The sequence below is a fragment of the Anser cygnoides genome, chromosome 3 (genome assembly GCF_040182565.1).
Source record: "Anser cygnoides isolate HZ-2024a breed goose chromosome 3, Taihu_goose_T2T_genome, whole genome shotgun sequence".
Classification (NCBI taxonomy): Eukaryota; Metazoa; Chordata; class Aves; order Anseriformes; family Anatidae; genus Anser; species Anser cygnoides.
Window position 1 is genome coordinate 68699973 of NC_089875.1, and position 27706 is coordinate 68727678.

Consider the following 27706-nt stretch of genomic DNA (forward strand, 5'->3'; position numbering starts at 1 on the left):
TCACACCTGCATGTACAAATCATCCTATTAACTGGTAAATACACAGTTGAGAACAAAGTTCATTTATAAAGCTTTTATTCTAGAACTGTTCCAGCCCTGAACAGCTAGAACATCTGTAAAACTTAGGTTAAATTGAGAAGTCGTGGTTTTGGTCTTTTTTATTTTTTGTTTTTGTGGTCAAGCATAAGTACTATAATTGCTGAGTACAGAGAGCTAATGGAGTACCTCTGTTGACCAGAGAAGTCGCAATAATGTAGTAAAGCATTGTAGGCACAGTACACCAAACACTTTAAACCTCTTGTAGTTTAGGTGCATCGTGGTAGAAACACTTTCTGCAAACAAAGTACTCTTTCTAATATGTTATGCAAAAAGTCAGGATTAATTAGCTTCTCTTGCATACTTGAGAATTAATTATCATTTTAAGAAGGAGGAGTTAATGAGTGGATATTATATAGTTTATATAAGCAGCAATTTAAAGTGCATTTATGTTTATATTAATAATGTAAATACAGAATATTAAACCATGCTTCTGAGTAGTGTCAGATGTCTGAACAACATGCTAACTTTATCTTGAGCGTAAGAATTTTTTTATGTAGAAGTGTTTGTAATATGAAAGTCCTGTCTTGCTAGCTTAGCATTAGGAAGCTTAAAGAAGTAAGAACAAAATACCATAGAAAATAGCAAACTTCTTTAAAGAAAGAACAGAGCTCTACTTGGAGGAATCTTATAAAGCATGTAAAGTGATTTACATTACTGAAGTTAAAATATTCATTGTTACATAAATCTTGCTGTACTTCTGCTTATAGATGGTGTTGACTACAGTTTCAGCTCCACCTGTTGATCTAAGCATTACTGAGGAAAAAATAAGTAAAAGCTGTAAAGTCCATCAAAGTATCTGAAATTTTGTTTTACGTTAGTTGCTTAGTGCAGTAATTCAACAGATTTACTAAAACTACTTTACAGATAATATATGATAATAACAATACCTGAAATAGCAGTCCTGAGTTCAACACCTCATGTGACTCTTTTCATAATACTTTATAGTCATATAGAGTTGAATTTTACTTTGGCATCAGTAATGACTAAATTGATTTTCCCAAACTAGAATGAGGGAATTAAAACAAATAACTACAACACCAACTTTAGTAATTTGCTATGATTATTAACTTTATATTGGTTAAATAAACAGTTTGTTTAATGAGTGAATTGTTTGAAGCTAATCAACTTGTTTAGTTTTCCACTTTAAAATTGAAGTTTAAATGCTGCTGTCTTATAGTTTAAAGCTGGAAATTATTTAACACAAAGTACAACGCAGTCTTTTGTGTTTAAACATTTAAAGCCGAAACATAGCCATGTATCAGGCATTATGGAACATTTTCTGAATTAATATTTTGTAAGTTGTTACCTTCTCATGTTTCAGAAACCCTTTTCCCATGAAAGTGATTTAGGTTTTAATACGTGATACACAGCCATATCCTTAAATGCTCCTTCCTGCAAGTAGTATAAAGCATGTTTCTTGTTGATGTTTCGGGTCGTTTTCTGGGCAGTGACTGCTTAATCAGCTTTTGGGGAAGCACAGTTGGCCTTCATTTGTATAAATAGGATTATTTTTTGTATACATTTAATCTTAGAACTATGCCTTCTAAATCTGGAAGTTTCTTTATGATGTTCTTTGCAAAAATAACAGTGCGATCTGTAACAGTCTTTTCTGTTTATATTCTACTGTAATGCAGCTGGATAAAGCAAGTTATCTTCTCTAAAAACTCATAATGTTTCACATAGAGTATTTGGCTAGCAGCAGATTATTCTCATCATGTGATCATAAAAGTTTCCAAATTTTACTTTGTAAAGTAGCCACCAGTTTATCAACATAAAAGGATTTACTGAATAAAGATGCCATAGTGGGAAATGCAATCATTGCTTCACTTGTTAAATTTCAGTCCCGCCATTCAACAAATTAATTGTTTGGTTCTTCAGTTTGCTTTCTTCAGAAAAGTAAACAAGTTTTGATTTAGGAAGAAAATTCTAGATAAGTAAATGCCACCCTTCTTGATAAACTTGTGAGTGGACATGTTTGAAAGCTTCCTCTTTTGGAGTATAACTTGCTAAGGCTACTTTCATTATAACTGAACCTGGTAGCTCTTTGGTTTTGAAACTGAGATATCTACATTGCAATGTTCAGTATCCGTTCTCTTCTAACTGCTGAAATTTCAGGGAAATGAAGTGATTCTTCAGGAAGTAAGTTGCATTTTCTTGTTCTGCTGATATTTTAAGAAATTTACATGTACTTCAACCTCTGGAAAGAGTTGATGTTTAGCAGTGGCTGAGTCCGTGGTCTTTGCATCATGGGTGTCTGCTCTGTTTTTCATTAAATAGCTTCATGTGCGTGGGGGGTGTATCTTTGATCTTCAATTAATATAACTGAGGATTTGGTCTGACCTCAGCACACATTACAACTGAGGAAAAAGGAGGCTGTATTTTACAGGATCACTAGGGAACTTGGCTGTTTCCTAGCTATAACCACACACCACTGTGTGCTTCTCTATTTTTATTTTTTCCTTATTTGCTTTAGGGCATGTACACACACACAGCATTCATAGCTTTCTGAAAAAGTTTCTGTACCATCACCCAAATTCTGTTTCATGCCAGGGAGGGAAAGCTATCAGACTGCAGTGCAAGGGGGTGACCCAAAATGAGTTCATCCTCAGGAAGACAGATTGGAAGAGGGATCTCAATGAAACACGTGAAGGTGTTAGGAGTCAGCAAGTAGTGGTGGAGGAGCTGGGCCATTTGGCACAGCAGTGAAGGGCTAGGAGTTAAGTACGGGGAACTGATGGTGCTTAGCTTCTACACCTGACACCCCAACTTCTTTAGGATGAGAGGCTAGCTGATCTGTCCCGCTGCCCTGAGCAGAGCAGGAACTGCAGGCTGTGGCGAGGCAGAGGAAAGGGCAGGGGTGATGTAGGGAAGGCTTGGGGCTAGCTGGGGGCTTGCTTTTGTTCCTTCTCTCTTTTGGGGTAGAAAGATAGAAGAGAGCTGCAGCTAACTGGACGCAGAAGGTGGAATTAGTCTAGGAAGTTGAGGAAGGGAGAGGATATCAGTCTACACTCCTAAAATAAATGCTTAAAGGCCTCTTTTCTAACCCTGCTGAACTCCTTCCCCCGAAGAAAGACAGACTTGCCGTTATCACATAGTGGGAATAGTCCTTGACCTATGTCCTAAAGTGTGCCTGGGCATTGGCTGGAACAGCAGGGGCCAAAACCAGAGCAGAAAGTGCTGCCAATTAAAGGATATGTGGGACAGTGCTTGGATTCACGCTGTGACCTGCTTAGCCTTCGAAGGTGGGTGTCGTCAGGCAGGACCAGAAGGGAGGCAAGCTATGGAGCAGAAAGCAATAAGCTTGTTGGGAAAACGGTTTCGTCTAGTAGAAGATTTCTCAAAACTGAATTTGATATTCTGACTAAAATAACTTTCCTGCTGCTTTTTTTTTTTAGCGGATTTTGCTTTGTTTGCCTCGCCGCTCTCCATTTTGGCCTAAAATGGAGGATGGCAGGAAGTTATGATTGCATAGTCAGATGAAAGTGGTAGCAGCCTGTGTGGTAGTTCTAGCTGTGTGGATATAATTTAATTGACTTTCATTAACATTTTGCGTGAGTGCTGAGTCATTGTGCATTACATCTCATCACAGATATCTTTCCATGTTAGCTGCACAGGATGCATCTACTCAGAAAAGAGCGGATGCTGTGCTGTGCTGTGGGGAAAGGATGAAAAGCTTTCCATTGTTCACTGTTGCAGATAGGTACAAAACGAGTTGGGGACTGCAAAAAGAGAAGGGGATGCATAAGACAGCAAAAATAAGTTGGGGCTTGTGTCCTGCCAGCACTCTTAAGCCAAAGTGTTCATGGGGATGGGGGGGGGTGGGGAGGGTGAGCGGTTTAAGTGAGAAAACTGGAAAGTTCCCTGATACAACAAGTTGCAACAAAATAGCTTTCCTATTTAAAAATTAAAAAAAAAAATTAAAAAAGAGAGTCAATGGACTTTAAGTATAATGGGTCTGTGAGGAAGCTTAAGAAAGCCAGCAGTTGAAAATGGTTCAATTTGTGGGACTACTCGTTTACAAGTTTGCCAAATAATTTATTAGTACGCTCTAAATACCAGACTTCAAAGTGACTTTATTTTGTTTCGATTATGAATAAGACATTATTTTGATGGGCTAAAAGGAGATCTTAGCAAATTTATTATTACATGCAATTTTTTCTGCTGGGGATTAGTTAATGCCTTGAGTGACATTATTTTTGTTCCTGTTTAAGGTCTTACATTTTGCTAAATGGGGACATCAGTAAGCTTAAACAGCATGCTGTGCAGTAACCAAGCTTTGATACTTGCAACAAAGGTTGCTAAAATTGTTTCCCTTGTCAAGGGGAACTAAGTGTTTTAACAAACTGCCATTAAATTTAATTTGTGGACTGTGAATGAAACTTTTTTCTACAGTCACTAGTAGTTGAAACGTTATTTAATTACAGGAGATTAAAGTAAGCTGTTGTAATACTCTTCATGTCTCTTTCATACTTCCTGGACTACTTGAAAATGCTAAGGTTTGTTGTTGTTCCCAACCTTTGTGTTTAAAGACAAGAATATTATTATTGTTAATTACAAGTACAACTCATTTCACTTGAAATGTGGCTCTTTGTGCCCATTTGTTAGTCTAGAATTATGTACATTATTCAGTATTGTTCAGTGTAGGGTCCCTGGAGTTATCTCGCACAGCTGGATTCAGCCTGCAGGACACAGGCTGTTTGTGATGGAGCAGTGAGGTATGTGTGTGTGCACGTGGAGCTGCATTCCCTGTACATAGGAGCGATAGATGGAAATGTGGGTGAGGTGACTGAGACTTTATTACACTCTTGATGAGACAGGAACGGGAGAACTGAAGGAAAAAAGGTTGGAAATGAATCTGCCCAATAACAAAGACTAAATTGTATGGTAGGATTGAAGCCTCATTTGGATCTTTGTGAAAACCAAGGGTAAAGTCTATCAAGTATAAATTCAGGTGACCTGCTTATTGTGAATACTTATTCATCCACATAACAAGCACGTGGTATTTTCTCCAATGGAATTACGAGTGACAGAGCAACTACCAGTGCTGCTGAGTGCTGGGTGGAAGTTCGTAGATAAATAAAATTATGTCTTGCTTCAAATGTTATGTTTATAAGTGACAGTGATTTCCCATGAGAAAACATAGACAGAAATTGTTTTGGTCTTGATTTACGAATCTGTGGAGAGAAAGATTCTGAGGAAAGAGCTGTGCTATAAGGGAATGGTCCAGAGGATGAAAATACTCGTTTTTAGGAAGCTGGACAAGTTCAACAGGAGAAGGGCTTCAGGAGAGCACAGCTGATAGTACCTTTTTTTATATGCACATTGCTTTCAACATTAAACTTAAACACAGCTGGCTGAAACTTCAGCAGTTTCGCAGTTGTAGACTTAACCTTCCAGTTTACATAAGTGACGGAAGAGAAGTAGTGAGGTACAGTGGAGATCAGATTGGCCTGTCACAGGTTTGCAAATAAAATGCAAAGGCAACTTAACACAAACTAGCTAATGTAGCACTTAGCATTTTTGTCCGTTTGGTAATTTTTGTTGTTTTCTGAAGCTTCCTGGGTACAGTCAGTTTCCCTGTCTTTAAAATGAGTTAGTTTAATAGTCTAATAGGTTTATTAATTAAAACTGTTGGATTCTGCAGCTTCTTGTAGTGTTTCTGAATGTTGAACTACAGTTCTTCTCTTGCTTAAAAAACTTCAACATTTCTCCTTGTCAAGACAAAATATGGTACGCTTGGCTTTTTCATTCTTTGACTATGGAGACTTGTTACTTGCTTAGCTTGAGTTTGCGAGAGCAGTCTCCACCATATGTAAATATGTTTGCTTTCATTTTAGCCAGCAATGTAAAAGATGTTGCATCTTTGTCAAGAAAAAATGTTGTTTTTAGAAGCTAATGGAGAAAAACAGGTGAAATTCAATAAAGTTGTCATCTTTTTGCTCTTGTACCACTTATTGGATACATATGGTTACATATATTGCTTTTGGTTTTATATTTCTCTAAATACAGTGAGCAGTAGTCACAATTTCTCTGGATTTCAAATAGTACTTGGACTATCCCATATAGTGAATGATAAGTTATTGATCAAATGTAAGATGAAAGACCAAATTACTCAGATACTTCAATTAAAGTAAAAACCTTGGAAGTAAAACAAAAATACGTTGTTCCCAATATGCATATCGCTCTCAATTTACATATTTTCTGAATCCTTTATAAAAGGGGGCCCCCCAAAATTAGCAGTTAGAGCAAGATGATACTGCATAGTAACAGTAAGAGATTAGCAGATGTACTCACAAAGGTGTTTCAGATATTGTTGTATACAGTGCACACTCATGCAATCTAAATTAGGGTTCTAATGGAAAGACTGTGAAATTACAAATTATATCCTTCCAGTTGGTAAGAGCTATCTTACACACCTGGGAACTAACAAAAGAAACATCATAGTCATTTTAAAATGACTACGTCAATTCTCCTTACAGAAGTTCCATTTGAAATAATAGAATTAATTCAACCATTTCTCAGACCTGCTATGCTATAATACAAGAAAGGTTTGAAAGAGAAGGCTAAACTTGAAATTAAAACAAAATAAATTCTGTCCACTTCAACTGGTGAATAAAAGTAAAATCTTTGGGAGATGATGATAAAGTTTTTTTCGTACATATATTGTGGTACTCTGTTAGGCGATTCATAAGGTATTTTTGTACAGCTGGTAGGAAAATACAAATAGCATTCCTTGCTTGAGATTTGACTTCTGATTAGAAGCATACAGACTTATTTGTGCAAACTCTATGTGGGTGATTAAAAATATGAAAAGAGGGTAATGGTTAGGAGGGAGCATTTGTAATGTGTAATGCAAAAATCAAACCAAAAGTAAGGGCAAAGTTGATGTAGCAGTAATCTACTGCTCTTCAGACAAGTTCCTTTTTTTCCGATTACTTCTTCACATGAGCTTTCCATATAGAGATGACTGTTTCTTTGACATGAAATTATAAAACTTCTTTAACTGTTCTGCAAATTGCTATAATCCCTATGATTTCTGAGAATACTACTAGCCTGTTAAGATGAGTTTGAGAATAACTATGCTATGAAGCATGCAGCTTTCAAATTTACCATTAATGAAATGCCTGTCCATTTCATTCACTGTCTGCTTCAGTGGCTTGTGTAAAAATTTTAGAAAGAAGTGAGGCTTTTGAACAAAGGGTCAGAGATGTGTGCAAGTGAAGTATTGGAAAGCTGATAACATCAAAACAATGGTTAGCTTCAAGAAATGTCCTGAAAGATCACCAGTTCAGAAAACATTCAAGATTACAGTGCAATTAATCTTTGTGATTCAATAGTAAAATCTTTATTCACAATGCTGTGTCAATGGAGGTTCATGTTGGATATTAGGAAGAGATTCTTCACCAAGAGGGTGGTCAGCCACTGGCACCAAGCCTGCCAGAGTTCAAGAAGCATTTGGACAATATCGTCAGACATATGGTCTGATTTTTGGGTAGTCAGGATATTCTGTGATTACTTCAAAGTGTTCTTTTTGTCTATATATGAATTCTAGAAATAGATGTCAGTGCATATATACTGAGTTTTTCTTAATTCCTTGAAAGATAGCAAGTGTTGTGATTTAAATGGCCATATTGAATCCAGAAAGGTAGAATGTAAGGTTCTGGAAACAAAACATTCAGCTCATATATCACTCGATTTACTTTGAACAATTCAAATCGAAAAGTAATTTCATTCAATCCATATAGGAAACACGAGTGTCTGAGATATCTGATGAACTAATTCCCTTGTCAATCCCTACCTCTTTACAACTTCAACTTTCCTACATCAAAGAAAAGTTATTTAGCCTGTGATGAGGCTCAGGATTGTAGTGGAAAGTATCTTAACTTCTGAAGAAGGTTCTCAAGTAAAGTCCAAATTATAGGAGTTCCTTAAAGGGGTATGTATTGGCTAGGTCAGCTTCCAGGGAAGAAAAGCCATCCCTAATCATGCCTTTAAACATTCTTTCTTCAGATCAGCCTTTAAGTCAGATCAGTTCTCTACAAGCTGTTTTCTCCTCTGGATTTAGTTAATGTAGACTTCTTTATTCAGTGTTTTTACATAGATAGCCTGCTTAGTAGGTGAACAGCTATGCTGGCTAGACATTTAAATCCTCTAGAAATCTGAACTAATTTTGTATCCATCTCCTCTGGTTAACCATGTACCTTGATAAAATAAAATAAATGCATAGAAACGGCACTAGTTAAAGCTGAACTGAATATTTGTTTCCAGTTATTTCATTCTACATCTTGCTGGATTCACTGACATAAGGACTAGAAGCTTGGAAACAGAAATGTCAGATTAATTTTGGAACCAGAAATTAAGTCTTATTTCATTTCCTTTGTAGTTTCTTTCAGAAAGAATGAGAGTAGACAAGTATTGGGAAAGGAGTAAATAAGGAGATAGAGTGGAGTTTTAGCACTCTTAAGATGAACTAGGAAAAAACATGCTCTGAGCAGTGCTCCACACTAGCAAAACCTTTTAATTTGACAGTCTTAACATGTGATGCCAGGTACGAGCTTTCTGTAGGCAGAAGTATGTGACTTTGATCCTTCAGTTTTCGCTTGTGTGTATTCAAAAACAAACAAACAAACAAAACCCTACATTGGCATACATGTATATAGTATATGAATTACAGATTAATCAGAGCAATTCTGTGAATTAAATTATATCCTCAATTTTTAGAGGGGGAGCTGCACAGTTGATTTTAAAGGAGAAAAGTTAAACACCTAAGGGTAAATGAACAAGCATTGTAGCAAATCAGTGAGCGTTTTTTGAAGTCTCTGCCTTTTACAACTGATGAAATACTGAACAACCCACTGCAATGTGTTGAGACACCCTTCCTTAATCGGAGTGCCTTGCAAACCTGAAAACCATGAAGTAACATTTCTAATAAGTAACCATATGCTATTCTCTTCTGCAAAGGTAGTTTACTAGAATTTCAAATCCATAGAAAACAGGGAGCAACTTCTTCCCTCCTCTGTGAATTGATGTCTGAACCTTTAAACTGGAGAAAAGTATGTTAACTAGCTGAATGAGAAAAAGCCTGCAAGCCCTTTGGAAGAAAATTCTGCAGCCCCACTATGTGTTGATTTATATTGAATATAGCTGTAGTGTATGTCAGGAAATAGAAAGCAGGAAAAACAACTCAATAGAAGCAAAAGCAACTCAGAACACATGAAAGTCAAACACCTTATTTATGTACACGAAAGTTTAGAAGATTGACTGCTCAGAGCCAGTTTTCTACAGAGATGCAAAAATATAAAAAGTAGTGCTACATTCAAAAGCTGAAATTAAGAAACATCACTAGACCAGCTTTTCAACTAAGTGCCTTTTCAGTGGACTGTGTTTTAGGGTAAAACCAGAATTGATCTTCCAGAACAGGGGAAGGTAGTGATTATAAGATGAGCTTCTTCATTTAGATTTGAATTTAAAAAGGCAGTGAAGCATGTGCTTTGAGTTAGGTAGTGGCTGTATCTGTACTGATAAGTACAACAAAGCCGGTCTACATCATTGGTAAAGACCAGGTCAGCTTGGGAAGATCTGTCATTGTAATAGTGAAAGATCATCTCCTTACTAGTGAATACATGCCGTGATTACAATTTTATCATTAACATTTAATTGACTCATGTTACCTACAAGTCCAACTTTAGAATAACCTGCATTTAGATTGATGTAGAAATGTTCATGATATGACATTCTGACCTAGAACTTCTCATAAGGTGTCTGAGTCAAGGTGGTATGAGGTGAGGTAGTGTGGGGCATATGACCTGAGAGTGCATTTGAGCTCTGAATCACCTGCAGGGAAGTGCTCAGCTACATGGATTTATAGAGTGCTTCCTGTCCAAGTGGAAGAGGTGAATAGTTAAACAGTATGAGAATAATGAAGGGGATGTTTTGTTAAAATGAGAAAGAGAAACAGCACTGTAAAATGTTTCTAAGATCACTTAACATTGGCTTTCCCTACATATTATGTGTTTTGTCATCTACAGCTGTTGTATTTTAATGCATGCATGTGTTTTTAAAAAATAAAACCAATGTTTTCCTACAGTAGCTGGAATTACCAATCTATGTAAATATAATCAGAACCTATAATTTCAGTAGAGAGTATTCTTCTTACAGAAAAGTGTCAGAGAATAAAGCTGTGTTTTTTTATTTCAACAGAATGCAGAAATTTCAGTATTTGAAGTGAACATCCGTTTTGTTGGTGGACTACTTTCAGCTTACTATCTTTCAGGAGAAGAGGTAAGATGTTTTCACGTGGTTTATATGAAATACCATCATCTACATAAGTAGTTAATTTAGATTAACAACCCATTTTATTTATCAGAATTAAGTCTATATAGAGCTTTGAAAACGTGGCCTGTACAGCAGAGATGTCTAATGGCTCTTACTGCTTCTATTAGTGTTAATCTGTGTTAAAGTTTTTAAGCTATTACTTTGTGTAAGTGTTCAGTGAACTTTTTTCCTCAGTTGAAACCATACCCAGGATATTCTTACTGGGCTTCATGTTGGAGTGCGTAGTTGCAGAGCCTCTATGCCACTGGGCTGTGGAAGCTGTAGATTTGGGACATTAGGTATCTGCTTCACAAATAATTTAGGAGTATATACCTTAACTTATATGAACCACACCTCTGACAAAGCTGTTGGCCTTTCTAAAGCTTCAGCTCACATGGAAAAGACACGTCAAGAAAGAAAGGACAACTGTATGTTTATGTATGTTTACATGTTAAAGCAGTAATATCTCATTAATCTCTATTGCCTTCTTAATGACTTTTAAAGGTACTGTGACAGCACCTGTCATGGTTTCTGGAAAGGATAAAGAAATGATTTTGTGTAAGAACTTTATCAAATGCAATTATTTCTGTAATATATTTAGAGAAGGCTATGCTAAGTCACAGGTACTGTGGCATTTAAAATTTTTAGTTTGGCACTTAAAAAGTCTTTAATCTTTCTAGTTTAGATTCTTGTTCCTGTCTGTGGATTATAGTCATGTTTTACTGTGGGATCAACACAAGTTAAAACTCTTTAACCATCAATTGAATTTATCTTTGGATTTCTTTAAATCTTTCTTTCATCTGTAAATTTCGAAACTATTAGATACGGCTCTATTTTGAACCTTTTTCTTTAAATTATCTTAAATTTTATGGTGTATGTGTTGTTTTTGGTTAAAATTTAATATGGTAAAGTTGTCCTAGCAGGTACTACTGCATTATGTAGTTAAGGCAAAGCAGTTATGAGGAGAAAGTGTTTTGCTGACAGTTTTACCTGTTAAATAGACTTACTTGTTTGTTCCTCACAATCCTGTTCTGAGTGTAAATGGTATTGAAAAGACATTGATGTTTTAAAATATACAGTTTTTCATGTTTTAGCTCTTATAATTTTCTGGGAAAAAAAAATGTACTTAGACACATTTCGTATTCACTCAATATAAATGAAAAAATTGAGAGGTGTTTAGTAGCTGGCTTCTTCACCTTTACTAAATATTGTTTTACCTCTGTTTGTTGTTTCATCTCTGACTCTTGAAGGAAATCACTTGTCCTCCTCCAGTAACTCAGGAGCCAGAAATAAGCATACCTAAGGGTGTCTTTAGAATTGAAAGCTCTTCCCTGTGTGATTAAATAGTTGTATCTTTCCCTGTCGATCTCCCTCTCATAAAATATAGCGAGCTTTTCCAGTATAACCTATTCCTACATTTTAATTAACTGGTTGTGACAGAAACAGAAGATACTTCTTGGCAAACAAGAGTTGGTGGAGGACTGTGTGTGAACCATCAAATAAAGTAGCAATTGTCTGCCAAGGAATGCCTGAGCCATTTATCATCAGTGCTGTTGATTTCATTTATATGTTGATGGTTTATATCATGTGTCTGTTAATGCGCAGTCTCACTTCAATCCATGCATATTGTTTCTCCTAAATAGCACCTAGTCATTGCTTCTCAACCATTCCTTCACCTGTAGAGAGGCAGTTTTATCACCACCTCTTGGACTGGATTTACAGTAGTACTGATATTCAAATAAAACTCTATTGTGCAGATGAAATGAGAAAACATTTTTTAAAAATGAAGGTATTTCACATAATGCATTATTAAGTGGAATGTTTTGTGATGGAAAAGTGATGCTGGATGATGATGTCTATTCTAAAAATGATTGGACTCATTAACAAAAGTAGAATGGGCTCCTAAACACAAAGGTGACATGAATGATTAAGGAGAGTCCTGAATTCTTGCAGACTGGGAAAGACACTGCCCAAACTAGTCAGTGGTTTTCATTACTCTGATAGATATCTCCTGTCTGAGGCAGAATGATGTTCATAAACTAAGAGTTCTCGTAGTGTCTTAGAGAGTAACTTAGCATGCTTCCTCGTGGATCTCTTAAAAATACCCTGCCTTTATCAGATGTGGGGAAACATCTTTGTTTGCTTCCTAAGTCTAAGATACTGAAGCAATAACCAGCTGCTGCATATGGGAAGAGCTGGATGCATCCATTCCTATGACAGAGCAGCTGTCCAGCAGTGTGATGTTTCCCATGTTGTGAGTGTATCCTCCACTGGTGCTGCTGGCAGGTATGGCAAGGACTGATGTTGCCAGAGCCTGGCTGCTCCCACATCATCCTTTTGTCTATTATATCAGAGGACATTTCTAAGGAAGTGGAACGACCTGTATACAGGTTGCTTGGAGGATGAAACACTCTCAGTTAGAAGTTCATTTTGTTCTTTGTCAGCTTAACTATTTAAAACTCGCTTATCAATATCCTAATTAAAGAAGTCTATGTTTCAGTAAAAGGAGTCACAAATAATTATTGTTTGTACTTCTGAATTACATTCCCACGGGTAATGATCCAAAGCTGAAACATATTGTATGTTTCATAATCATTTATAAGTCTAACTAATCATGATTAAAGAATATTCTATCATACTGAGTAGTTCCTAAAAACGTCCTGCTCACATAATTGTTCACTTAGATAAAAGCACCAATGTGGATAATTTTAAAAATGAACAAATGGAATACTTTGCCTCTTGATAACTGTGGTGCTCACTTGCGAATAGAGCTGTAAGATGCATTATATTAAACTTTCTAGAATTTCTGCCTTGCTAGAATTAATCTGACATGTCTAAAAGTGCTAGAACTGTCATACACTTTAAGTCACAGCTTTTGTATTTTGTGATTGTTAAGCTAGAAAGAATTGCAGTCAAATACCAAACCTCATTTGTAGAACAGCTACAAATACCAGAAAAATTGGGGTTGGCTTGGAAGGGGCCTTAAAGACCAGTTTCAACCCTCACCTGCCTTGGGCAGGGACACTTCCCACCAGACCAGGTTGCCCAAAGCCCCATCCAGCCTGGCCTTGAACACTCCCAGGGATGGGGCATCCACAGCTTCTCTGGGCAACCTGTGACAGTGCCTCACCACCCTCATAGTGAAGAATTTCTTCCTAATATCTAATCTAAATCTACACTGTTTCAGGTTAAAACCATTACCTCTTGTCCTATCACTACATGCCCTTGTAAAGTCTCTCCATCTTTCTTATAAGCCCCCTTTAAGTATAGAATTCTGTAATAAGGTCTTCCTGGAGCCTTATCCAGGGTAAACAACTTCAGCTCTCTCAGCCATTCTTCATGGGAGAGGTACTCCAGCCCTCTGATCATTTTTATGGCTGTCCTCTGGACTTGCTCCAACAGGTCCATATCCTTCTTGTACTGGAGACCCCAGAGCTGAATGCAGTACTCCAGGTGAGGTTTCATGAGAGTGGAGTAGAGGGGGAGAAACGCTTACCTTGACTTGTTGGCCACAATTGCAGCCCAGGATACAATTGGCTTTCTGGGCTGCAATTGCACATTGCTGGCTCATGTCCAGTTTTTCATCCACCAGTATCCCCAAGTAGCAATTCATTGCCTACCGTGTACTGATACTGGTGATTGCCCCAGCCCAGGTACAGGGCCTTGCACTAGGCCTTGTTGAACTTCATGAGGTTCACATGGGCCCACTCCTCAAGCCTGTCTAGACCCCTCTGGATGGCATCCCTTCCTATTAACGTGTCAACTGCACCACTCATATTTGGTGTCATCTGCAAACTTGCTGAGGGTGCACTCAATCCCACTGTCCATGTCCTTAACGAAGATATTAAATAGTATTGGTCCCAGTATGGACCTTTGTTGTATGGACACCACTTGTTATTGGTTTACATTTGGAAATGGAAATTCTGACATTGAGCCAGACATTGAGCCATTGACTGTAACTCTTTGTATGCAGCCACCCAGCTGATTCTGTATCCAATAGTCCATCTATCAAATCCATCTCTCTACAATTTAGAAACAAGAGTGCTGTGGGGGAACATACCAAAGGCTTTACAGAAGTCCGGGGAGATAACATCAGTTGCTCTTCCCTTGTCCGCTGATGCAGTTGCTCCATTGTAGAAGGCCACTAAAGTCATTTTGCACAATTTGCCCTTGGTGAAGCTATGTTGGCTATGATCTGACTGGCTCTTCAGCTTGATTGGTAGCTGGTTCTTGTGGGTGCTGTTAAAATTACTTTTGTTATGTAAGAAGGAGACTATTCTACTTGAAGGTTGGTTCCACAGCCAGGGAATACACTGCATAGGCAGAAATAAAAGGAACTTTTAATGATAATTCCAGGTTGTGTGAGTAGTACAAAATTTAAATCCACCATATGTTGAAGTGAATAAGAAGCCTGTGAGTTTTAGATCCTGCTGGTAAGATCCCAGATTCCTTCAAAGCTTTTCTGTTTTCTGAATGGGATGACTAATTGTTTTTGTTGTTTGTTTTTTTTTATTAAAATATTTTGGATTCAGCAGCTGTTCTTCCTGCATAATACGACCTTTACTTTTCCAGGATTAAAGACAGTTGTCACAGGAGGAAGATAAAGTTGATGACAATATGAATATCAAGTTGATCGTTATTTGTTTTCATGGAATGAAGTAGAAATGTGACAGATTTTTTTTACTTTGACAGTATATTCTGTTTGAAGGAACACAATTTTATCCTGATTGGGATGAAGGGAAAAAAAATACTTCATGATGATAAGTGTTGGACTTCCTCAGTTCCATCTACTGCTATACCTATTTAGGAACATCTATACTTAGAATAGGTGTTATGTTACAGTGCCACTCTTCAACCTCACTTGATGATCTTGGCCTCCTGTCTGACTTCACACCTAACCATTGCTCACTTAAAACAACCATCCATCAGTGACTGTAGTGCTTTCTTATTAATGAGTGGAAGACATGAAATAGTGATACAGATTCTAATGATTTAGAGCTGCTTTTGCCAGGCTGGCCACAAGACATTGCTGACTTGGTACAGTACTTAAACACTCTGCACAATTAACTGTAACTATTTATATGTGGCTCTCCTTCTCATGTAGTTGTATAACTTCATGGCAAAAATTTAAATTCCATAAATACAAAAGCATATAATTAATTATTTAGCAATCTTGATAGTAGGAGAATGTCCACCTGAACAAAGGTATTGGCTTGTTTCTGCCAATCAGAGAACGTAAGTTTCAGTATAGATCCTTTGGGGATCTTATCTCACTAGTGTGAGAATTGACCACATTTTATCTTCTGCTTCCTTTCACTTAACTTGACACTAATTAACAAGAGGACTTTTCCTTTTATGTCTTCGAAGCTTAATTTCTGATGCTGTTTGAAACTTTAAGCATACTTTATCAGCTTGATCACTTCTTTATGAATGCCACTTCTCCTCCTGAAGCATCTTCACAGACTGGCAGTAGAATTCCCTGCGTAGTAGAAACTAGAAGACAGCTATTGTCTGTAATTTTCTACAGCTCTTTTTGAAGATTTAGGTCGTGTTTGCCACCTCCCATCCATCTGCCGCCACTGTAAGTGATGCATCAGTACTTCAGGGTGTCATGTTTTAATTCCTTTAGAGCTCTGAAATGATCTTGATGATTTGTTTTGTTTTTATTGATTTGTTTTTTTTTTTTTTTTTAAACTTGCATATTTCTTATAATCCTGAAGTCATTCAGCTTGGAAGGGACCTCAAGATGTCGTCTAGTTCAATGTCAACAGTGCATTATGGTTATTCTTTTAAGAATCTCTTTGCATGGGAAGGTTTGCATTGGCTCTTCAAGGCTGAACACTGGTGCAAACTAAGCTTTTCTGCAGTTACTTTGTTTTAGGATTTATCCTAAACTCCACTGTTTCCCACAATCAGTCTATAATCTCTACTAGCATTTCCATGTCTTCACCACCACTACAGTAATAGACCTAATGCTGTTCCCTTTCTGTGCTAGCTGCATCAAAACTACTACAGAATCCCTATGGATTCACATTCTGCAGATAACCTTGACTCCTAAGACTTTTTTTCCTCTCTTCTGCTGTTGCAAGCAGACTGCCCCTCAGTCTTCTGTTTCTGTCTCAAGTTCCTGCAGTGCAATCAACAACCGTCACCATTGATTAAAGCCATCTCTGTTGAGTAGGTTCCCTATACTCTAAGAGCTTCCTCATTCCTAATAATTCTGCCCCCTTTCTCTCAGTGCTACTACTTGCTCAGCTGCTTTGTGAAACGCTGCCTCTCAAACAGGCTGCACACAAAATGCCGAGGACATTTCAAAGAGTGATAACAGAAATGTTCATTTTTCAGTCTCATACTTAATTCAAATTTTGCTACTCAGTGTTCCTTCTCTTCCCTCCCTTCTTTGGAGTTATTAATACCACGTATACATACCGTGACTGGAAACTTCTACCCAGCTCTAATTACCTGAGGCCTTGTGGAGGCTTTGCCACCTACATACCCAGCAAGCAACATCTACTGCCATCACCAACAGGTTTTGTACCTCATAATAAAGACCCTCAGGCTACTGTGCTAATGTAAGGTGAAAATATTGGCCACGCACATTAATTCAGTGAATTGGTAGCTGTTGAAGCTCAACAGCGAGTATTTTTTCTTTGAGCTTTCATTAACTTGAATGTCTACTACCCTACTAAGAAACCAGGAGGCACAGCCCTGACTTTGGTCTGAAAAACTTGAGTTTAGAACTGACCTGTACATAACCACATTCTACACTTTTAATGGTTTTGCTTTATTCATAACTAAAAGGAGGTTGTGTGCTTGGGGAATTCTTTCAAAAAAACAAAACAAAAAACGCTTGGTTAGTCCCATGGCACATTTATTTGACATGTCTTTGCATTCATGCATTGACTTTAGAAATAACTAAACAAATGCTTTATTGCTCATTACATTGATTTAAGCAAAAATTCCTGATCGCCTCTAGACTTAATATAGTTTGATGCTATAGCTGGTAAACTGTTAGAAAGGAGAATGGATGATAATGAGAGCTAAGTAATATCTGATCGTGATTGTAACAGCTGGTGTGTTTGACATGAACTCCTGAGCTATATTATTAAGTAGAATTCAAGCAGCTGAGAGGGAGCTGGTTTGTTTGTTCTGAGGATTTGGCTCTCAACCAGCTCCTGCAGTTTCACTTGTTTGTGGTTCTACAGAACAGTTGGAGAGGGCATATCTGTAAGTAGTAGTAGTGTGGGTGCTTTTCTTTTGAGCAGCAGTTCTAGCTAGTCCCAAAAGAAGACCTCATTGCATGGTATGCTATTAGCAGTCTGTCCAGACACACCATGCATCTGCATAGAAATTCAATCTCCAAGGCATTTGTCTCTTTCATTTATCTCAGTATTCAGCTCTTTCATTTTGCAGCATCAAATACATTTTCAATAACAAAGCAGAGTAAAAGAAAAGTAAGACCAGATTACATGAAGAGTTAGTGAGATTGTCTCACAAATTTATAAGAAATCTAAATGTATATGTGCTGCAAATTTATAAGAAAATGTACAACATATAGACAATATTTCTGGCTCTGTGAAGCCATTTGCAAGCAGCATTGAAATTGTTGCAAATATACTCTCAATGTCTAAAGAATTATGCCCGTATATAATTTTACAACCAAACACCTGACTTATTTCTGCAAATGAAAGCAACATCAAAATATATCAACTGGTGCTGATGGGGGGAATAGAGGGAAATTAGTTTACCCTCCTTTAATCAATGCTATAAGAAATATTTGGAAAATTTTATTTTCTCTGTGGAAGTATTACAAAAGTTTCTTTAGGTGGCTCAAAAGTAATAAATTGTATTGAATAATTGTACTGATTTTTTCCCTTTAAAAAGTACAGGTAAAAATACTTTGTACCTGCAGTTGACTCTGGACATGGATTAACTCAATTTCTGCATCTAAATCTTTCAGAATGTTTATCTATTTTTGTAGGATCACATTCTGTACTTTGTCTCCATAGATTGAGTTTGATCCAGAGGTTATTTTTCATTACATTGGGAAATAAGTAGATGATAGGCTCCTTTCCTTATTAGTTTAGAGAAGATATAAGCATGAGAAGATTTCTGTGGTTTTCGTTCTATAGGAAAATACTTAGGTGTTCCATCAGATTTCCAAATCTGTCTTTCTCAATAAATCCTTCAACTTTTGTATCTTTTTGTGAAAAGTTAAATTACTTCTGTTAAAGAATATGTAAGCATTAATTAATTTATAAGTATTTTAAATACAAATGAAGTGAATAGAAGTATACAATAAAATTGGGAATGCTCCTCAATAAAAACAATCAATAATAATAATAAAAACAATTTTATGTGAATGTAAAACAGGAAGACAATCTGCATGAAGATTAAGGAGTTTTTTAAAAGTGAAATAGTGTTTCAGTTGCAGCCTCACTCTTTTTACACGAGGGCATGGGATTTGGAGCATGGGATATAGATATACATTGGAGAGGTGTTCTGAGAGAATATGCTTCCTTCTTTTGTCTGACAGTATTGCACATGAGGAGTATTTTAGACAAATGCCACTATCCTTTGGAGTGTCTTGGGGAGAAACTCCTGTCATACGTTTTATTGTTGCTGGACTTTAAGAAAATGGATAGTTCTTTGCACCAGGAGACTTACCCTTTCCCTGGGATGTTGTGGCGATCATTGAGAAATGTCAGGAAAAGGTGCTGGTGTGCAACAGACATTCATTTTATGTAACTCGAGGAAGAGGTTAAACCTCATCAAATTTGCTGTTTGAAGGAACAGATTAGAGATTCATTACAAAACACCACATTCTGTGCCACATGCAAGTCCTGCTGCTACAAGCTAACTGAAGATCATTGAGAAAATTGAATGTATCAAATCAAAAGCAGACATCATTGCTGGTTTTGCATGCCCTTCATGCCTCCAGCAATAAGTACAGATAATGGTATCTTTGCTACACAAGAAGCAGATATTCTTTTAGCCTCTTTTGGATTTAGCAATACATCTTGTCCAGTAGATCAAATCTGAAACAGATACAAACAAGGCTCACTGGCTTTAGTTTAGCATGGACAGTGCTAATTGGCCTGTATTATTATTATTATTATTATTATTATTGGCAGGACCATGCTTTTCAAACAGAGTCCTGAAAGAAAAAATAAGGAGGGCAATTTTTACCAAGTCTTTCAGGAAATTGCAGGAATCCACATGCTATTTGTGTGCCATTTGCTGGTAAAAATGCAACAGTTGAATAATGTTGATAAATGTTGTGGTTGATAAGTGAGTACAGTTCCTGTCTCTTCTGTGCCAAAAGCTAGTCTCTGCCATACACAGACTGTATTTGCGCCCTATGTGCAAATGATTGAGTAGGAATTTAGAAAAGATGTTCACATGAAATATCCTGAGCCACTTCCAGCGCAACTGATGCCAGAGGGGAGTTTGGTTATTTGGCAGATGATTGCCCCTAAGCAGAGCTGTCATGAAGTATTTGAAAGACAAATCTTTGTTTTTCCTCAAGTCAATAAATAAAAAGCTCTCATTTTGTACAGGACAAAATGCACAGAAATGGGCAAACCTTTCTCAAGCCAAAGACTGAGAAGAGGTTGAACAAAATCACTTCCATAAAGATTTGAAGGATGAAAAAGAGGAGTAATATGTAGTGCCAGAGTTTCATGTAAATCTAACTTGCTTTCCTCAAAGAAAAATAGCGTAGGATATATTTATACAGCAAATTCAATTTTTTAGCTCACTGTTTATCTTGCAAGTCTTTTGTCAATAAGTATTTTACTTTTGTATTTCCACAGGTGTTATCTGGTCAGTTATCTTGCCATTTAATTTTCTAGTAATGCATAAGATAAAAGAGAGGTCAAGAGGTGGTAGATATTCTGAAGGACTCGCCTTTCATGTTTGTATACAGCTGTGATACTCTCCAAACACCTTTGATTGCTTGTTAAACCACCTGACTTAGATAACTCCTTCGAAAGTGCTTGGTACAGTACAATGTGGGGATTCTCTCATTCAGCTTACAAGAAGGCTCAAAAGCTTGTTTTAACAACCAAAAAAAAAACCAACCCTATGTAAACTGACAAAACTCTAAAGTAAATAAGGAAGATCATTTCAGCAGTAGTGTTGCCGGAGTCAACCTTCAATTAACAAAAACCAGTCTTCCTTCTGGCATCATGGGCCAGTTCCATTTTTTCTTATAATTCAGATGCATTGAACCACCAAAAAGGCTCTCTAACTGTTAATCTGAAGAACTGGATGTGTCTGGTTTCTTTGTTTTCTTCAGCCTTTAGGCTGTCATCTGCTTTTGCAGGCTAAGCGAAATAACCACACTAGTTGTTTTTGGAAGCTAGTTCAGTCCTGTTAGTGATTTAAAGCTGTGTTGTATCCTTGGGGGGCATGTTGTCCTTAATTTTTTGCAAGCATTGCTAGATAATTTTACAGTCCAGTAGATCCTCAGGATCTTCTTGTAAAAAGGATATGCTGTGAAGTTCGTTCTCTTCCATTTTCCTTTAAAAAAAAACTTTTTGTTTTCTTCAAACCAACAGCTGCGGAACAAAGTCAGCAGCTCACAATGACATTTCTTAAAGGATGCTATTTTCCCCAACTTCTTCTTAAAAACACTATTCATAGCATACAGACAATTTCAATCTTTTTCCTCTTATCATGCAAAACCAGTGAATAACTCAAACCTTCTCATCAGCTTTTGCTGCTTGTAGGGTATCTCTTACAAACATCAGTCAGACTGTACTCAGTCTTTTCTCTCCATAGTTGCTTTTACTTCCATTTATATTCAAGAGGGAAGAACAAATAACCTTCCCGATTCCAGGCAAGATCAATAACTGCTGAGATGCTGTAGGCAAACATTGCCAGACTGCTACAGGAGATGAAGGGGATGGTAGTCAGTACATCTGGGAGGACTTACTCCGTTGTTAAATGCCAACAGACATTTTGATTTGCTCGAAGGTTGTGTGTTAATATGCTTATTAACTGGCCCAACGCCAGAAGCAAAAGCTAAAGGATAAGAGTGAGAAGAACTCCTTGCTCAACCAGTCCTTCTTAATGGTCTATGACATTTGGTGATAGAAGAAATGAGTGTAGGTGGTTCTAAGATGCCTCTTTTCAGATCATATTTTCAAGATGTGTTTATATATATATATGTGTGTGTAATTCCAACTTGAAATGCAGTTAAGTTACTGTAATGTTTTAATTGTATACTATCAGGAAGACAAATAAGTGAAACCTGCTAAGTATTCTGTCTTAGGAATAGCCATGTGAAGTCTTCAGTCAGACAGTAAAATGAAACAGTAGAGCCATGTGATGAGTTTTGGTAAAAACAGAAAGAACTTACAGGACTGCTATGCCTTTTATTTATTTATTCTTTTCAACCTTCCATCAAGTCAGGGAAGGAAAGCAACATAATGATACCAATATGTGGCAATATGAGTACTTCAAATCTTTATGAATACTTCTAACCATCATTTCCTCCAAATATACACTGCATTCAAAACAACGTAATGTTTATCTTTGGAGAGAGCATCTTCTGACTATTTAATTGTAGGAATGACCTCAACGTTTAACTGTTAAAAATAATAAAAAATAAAAATAAAAAATGCAGGGAATTCAGAGAAACAATTGGTTTGCTCATAAATTTACTACTTGCTGGCAGCACTGCTTTTCAGTCAGAAAAGCACTTGTTTCATTTGTTTCTGACAGTTACAAATCAGAAATGTCTGCTTGCCTTCTTATATTTTAGTTGCTTAGTTTTATAGCTTGTCCAGTAAGAGAAATAGTCTTACAGTAAACACAAAGGAATTGAATTAGTCTGCTTGATGATTTAACTTACAACATAAAAGCAGCTTCTTAAATTACAGTTCTCCTCTCCTGAAACCTTCTCTTTGGTATACATTAAAAGAACTACAAGAGAATTCACATTTCTTATATTTAAGGAAACTACATAAGCACTTTATTTGGGCTTGTTTTGGATGTGCACATTATTCGTCAGATACTTCAAAGACTATTATCTTTCAGAGAAATCTCAACAATAAGAAAGCACTGAGTTAAGAAAGCACCATCCTCCTTTCTTACTATAAAAGAGAATATTTTCAGGTTATATTACTTATATAAAAAGCCTGCAAGATGGTGTGTCAGAGGTCTTGTGGAGAAAGGAACTAAGAAGGATGTTAAGGATGCTAAATTGTAACATGTTCCTCTCTCCTGAAAAACAGATTCTCAGAAACACATAATCGATGCAACTGCTAGTGTTACAGAATTCACTTGTCACAGAATCAAGCAAAACTGTTGGCACAGAGCTGCAAATACAGGTTGAATTTATTCAACTACTGAAACATTATGGCTGGAGCAAATAAAAACTTTTTATTCCTTTTCCATACATATAAAACTGAAAGAGAAACAGGCTGTAGCTGTTTGTCACAGAGGAGGGTCAATTGGAGAGTTTTATGTCAAATGGCTTGCTCCTGTGTCATCCATGATGTAAATCTAACAGACTAACAGTAGGCACTGTCTCTGTACTTGTAATCATTTTACTTTTTAAAGTATTTATGATGTTTCCAGTATCTGAGATCAAAATATCTGGAAATTTCTGTATCAGCTTTAGCCTTAATATAAGGATTAAAAGAACCTCTTTATTGTTTCAACTTGGCATAGCCTTAATATACAAAATTAAATACTCATTATATTTGATATATGTTTAAACAGTAGAAGAAATACTCTAAAAGAGTAGCTTAATTTATTCTTGTATCCACGAACACACACAGTTAATAGTGGAATTGCCCATTCATGAACAGAGGATGTCTGTAAGTGATATTAGAGAAAACTTTGGTGGAAATGAAAGTACTTAAGCTTTTTTCTGTTTAATGAAGACTGAAAAGTCTGGAAGCCTGTAGTTCTGTGCCCAACGTCATGACTTGTTTTTAAACTTCAGTATTCAAACTTGTTAGTTTGGACTCTCGTCATGCTTGGTTCCTGGGCCCCAATCCTTTTATCAGCAGCTTTGCACCTGTGTTAGTTTCCAGCTTGTTTCTTTCTAGAGCTAGCTACTCTATTACCCTACATGAGAGGAGGGTCTGGACACAGTTGGTAAATAGCTCGTTCCAGCGTCTAGTGAAGCTGTAGCTTGAACAAGTCACTTAGGACTATCCTGTGTCATTGTCCTGTATATGCTCTCATGTTGTGCTGCAAGCTGTATATAACTTTTACCCACAACTTCCTGGAAATACAGTCCTTTGACTATCTGGAGCACTTTGAGTAGGGAAGAAAAAAAAGGGGGGGGGGGGAGAGAGAAAAAGGAAAAGTTTTATTTCTTGAGACCATGGAACTACAACTGGAGAAACAGAACAATTGCTCTGCAGCAATAAGCATAACTCTCTCAAGGGAACAAGCCCTGAGCTAGGTGAAGATCTAGTCTGTGCTACCTGATTTGTGGGATGAGAAAATAGATGAAGAAGACAATACAGAGATAGTCAGAATAAGTTTTAACCATTTGAGGACTGGCCTTTGAGTGATACCAATACCTTACTTACTCAAAATACATGTAATGGTGTCAGACCATGGGGCGATTCAGAAAGATTCTCCCTTGGTGAGGCAGGAGAGCAAAGAGGCATAGTTTCTTTCTTCCATCGGCTCAGCAGGCTGGATGGATTTTCTCTGTGCAAGTACCCATTTGCTATAAACCAACTCAAGGAGGATGGCAGAATACTGGGGACCTTGAGCTTCGGACTCTTTTGTAGGTAACCCACTATCAGATCTAGTGAAGCATGCAGGGAAATTGCACTCTTGCTGCTTTCTCACTGCTCAGGTCTGCTACTTGAGAATCAGTTCATTAAGCTATTATGCTGATGCTGGAGTAAAACATTGAAATTAACTAAATGAAGTTAGGAAAAAAAAATAAAACTAGTGGAAGAACAATAAAAGTTGGAATAGTTGTTATCCTGTTCATGTTGTTACACTAGTATATTTAATAAACATCATTTAAAACTTTTTCCATTAGCAGCTGTAACAAGCTTGCAAGTATCACAGAACACTGGCTGAAACAAGCAGTTCTCCATTTGCTATTGAGTTAACATTAAAAAGCAAACAGGACTTCCTTTACCTAGCTAGAGTGATGTTAGCCTCTTACGTGCCTGCCACCGTGGTCTAGGTGCACAGTAAAGGCATTGCTCTGAATCACTTAATGGCATTGGAATTAAAAGATACCGTCAAATTAACAAAGCCAGGAATGAATCTTCTGGTAGCGCTTTATGCTACATTAAGGATGTAATTATTGATTCACCATGCAATGTTTACCAGGCTTCTCCACCCGCTTCCCCCTTCACACAGATGGTGCTGCAAATCACCTCCCAGCGGTCACCTGCTTGAAAGGAGAGTTTTGTATGCAAAGTGCTGTTCTTTGTTTAGATACCATGGCTTGCAAGATGTAAAATGGGGCAGCTATTTAAATTTGTTGTTACAGCACTTGGGCTGGGTACACAAGATTAAATAAGAAGAAAATTAGGAAGCAGATGCTTGTGGCTTAACAGACGAATTGTGCTAAAAGATACTCCTCATTACTGGTGGATATGAGTAATTTTACTAAGGCAGCTGTTTCCTTAATCAGGAAAAACACAAACCTCGAAGATAGCATCCAGATGTTTTCTGTATTGCTTCACAATATAATGAGTTTCCATTGTATGTGCCTTATTTCTAGTTCCATTCATATTTACTTACGTCCGATATATTTTCAAATACATATATCATCTTCCTTAACTGTAGAAGACCTGAGCACTAAACACACAACATTTTGTTCTCTCAGCACACATGCCTTGTGTTAGTCCAGTGGTTGCTCCTAGGGCTGATGGTGTTTGTGTCTATCACCAGCATCCAAACATTTGAACATCAGATTTCTCAGGTTGCTGAGAGTTTTCTTTTGTTGGGTTTGAGGGGAGGTGGGTCTGTAGGTATCAACCCTGTTCCAGTTATCTGGGTATCAGCTAAAAACTCACACTAGTTCTTGTGTTTGGGCTTAGTCCTCACTCATGGGCTGCTAATAGTTTTAATGTCTGCTAGCTTGCCATCTGCGCTTGCTAGAAGCTCATTCATCATTTGATGGGGAATCTGGGATTCCAGCCTTTTCAGTAATTCGTTTCTATTTCTGGCAGGATATAAGAATGGCATCCCAAATCTTTGACACAGATTTACCTACGCTGAGCTACGTTATAATGTATTTATTGGGGATTGTGTGGGAGTTCAGAATCTTAAACTTTCAGTGCAGCTTTTTTAGGCATGAGTCTTGCTACCTGTGGTTTGAGTCTCTGGAGCCAGCTTGCCAGCATGTGGTTGATCTGCACATATGCAGCAAATCCTGTTCATTACTCATTGTCATGCTGCATACCACACCTTTTGGAAAGTTAAGGCAGCCCTGAATTTGGGGGGAGGAATTCTGAAAGGCTGTCATACAGAAATAATTTATTTTAGTACAGACAGTTGTTAAAGTTTGTTTAATTTATTCATCACCACCTTGTCTTGAATTATCACAACAGAAATAATATTCGTGATAAGCTCGTGAGCTTTACAGGTACTAATAGGATGTAGTTTAACTTTTAATTGTGCAAGTATGCATAAGCTTTAAAAAAGTTAATGGTTTCTTGACATTAGTAGATAAACTAGCAGTTGCTTGTGGCCTAAGAATTCTTCCTGTTAAATTGTTCTTTATAGCTGCATAAGCAATCTTAAATACACATAAATAGCACAAAAGGAAATAACTAAATATAACTGGAACAATCTCTTCCTTTATAATTTTTTAATTCTTTGCTTATTTAGCAATTCTTTCATTCTAATTTTAAAGTAGCAGTCAGACATATATATTAGTGTGCAGTAATATTTCTTTGTTTTATGCTTTGCCTTCTTTCTGACAGTTTGTACCATTTATTACTGACTTGCCTAAAATAAGATTTTTGAACACAAAGTATCTACTTAGAAATTCTTTAGTTAAAAAACCTGAAGTAATTACGTGTGCTAGCTACTGCTGATAACTTGAGGGTTTTGTGTTGTGCTTGTTGCTATGTACATTCGGATTAAATCTGGAACTCTCTCCCTAATCCAGTTACTTCCATTTGATTAAGTTCTCTACAGTCTTTTCTACGGGGGGGATTCTTCATGGTGCTACATGATTTCTTTGGTACAATAATCACTTAGAAGAGGAAATTAATTTTCTTGCCATCAGTAAAACCATAACAAAAAAAGGCTAATTGAATAAAAGATAGATTTGTTTGTTTGTTTTTTGAAGTTGTAATCAAATTTTTGTACTAAGCATCTTTTAAATAGATTTCCTTCAGGAAAAAAAAATATATATATATATATATTAGCTTGGTGTATGTTTTAGCTTTCTTTGTAGGATAACAGATGCTTTTCATGCTCTTCGTTGTCGGATAATATCCATGGATATGACAGTGTACTGTTTATTGTATGGTATGGTCTCTACAAGCTGGGGACCAGCATACTGGGGTATCGTGTACAAGTGTAAAAGCATAGCCGTGTTCGTTATTTCCGCAAGTTGTGAAAAAGACACGTGCTGCTCTAATATTTACAAGTGAGACTGAGTTGTGGCTCACAGAAACCACAAGCTGTCTGAATCTCCCACAACAGCAGGGTCCAGGAAAGTTCTTTAAATACTTTGAGATTTTTGAAAGCTGGAAGCTGCTGTGCCCCTTCCTGAGCTGACACGTCACCTCAGGTGCCAGAAGCTTTCAGGTCTGAGTGCTCTAATAGCTGTTTCTCTCATATATGTGTTAAATATACACTTTAGACTTCCATATGCAAGATCTTGTTAAAAACACTACCCTGAGGCTGATTCAGCCCTCAATTGAGATGGGAATTCTCCTTTTACTGCAGGGTCTGCGTTTTTCAGGTTCTCTTATCTGGAAACCAGTATACACGTTATCTGTTGTGATGTTACAGCCCAGCAGTGTGTGACAGCAGATGCTTAACAAGATTCTGGAAATGGCTGCGGAGTATAATTATTTTTAAACATAATATTCCTCCTACTTTATACAGCTGATATTGTTCTTATATGTGTGTGAGAGATTTGGATGAAAACTAGCACTGCTTTGAGAATTTTAATGAGAAGGGAGCGGCCGAGGTTATTTACCAAACTGAGGCTTTTCAATGTGGCCCTTTTCCTGGGCTTTTTTCTGATGTCCCCAGACCCCAAGAAGCCCCTCCGCTGTGCTGTGCATCAGCTTCACGTGTGCTCCCTCTGCCGGCATCCCTGCGGGATGAGAAA

At 37.1% G+C, this 27706-nt stretch overlaps 1 protein-coding gene across 1 annotated transcript in view; it reads left to right on the top strand.

The window, feature by feature from the left end:
• The window catches only part of MAN1A1 (mannosidase alpha class 1A member 1), a 141572-nt gene that overhangs the window by 48167 nt on the left and 65699 nt on the right, over positions 1–27706 (top strand). The window contains exon 4 of the mRNA XM_066994361.1: positions 10300–10380. Within this exon, the coding sequence (XP_066850462.1) occupies positions 10300–10380 (81 nt within the window). The remainder of the gene's footprint in view (positions 1–10299; positions 10381–27706) is intronic.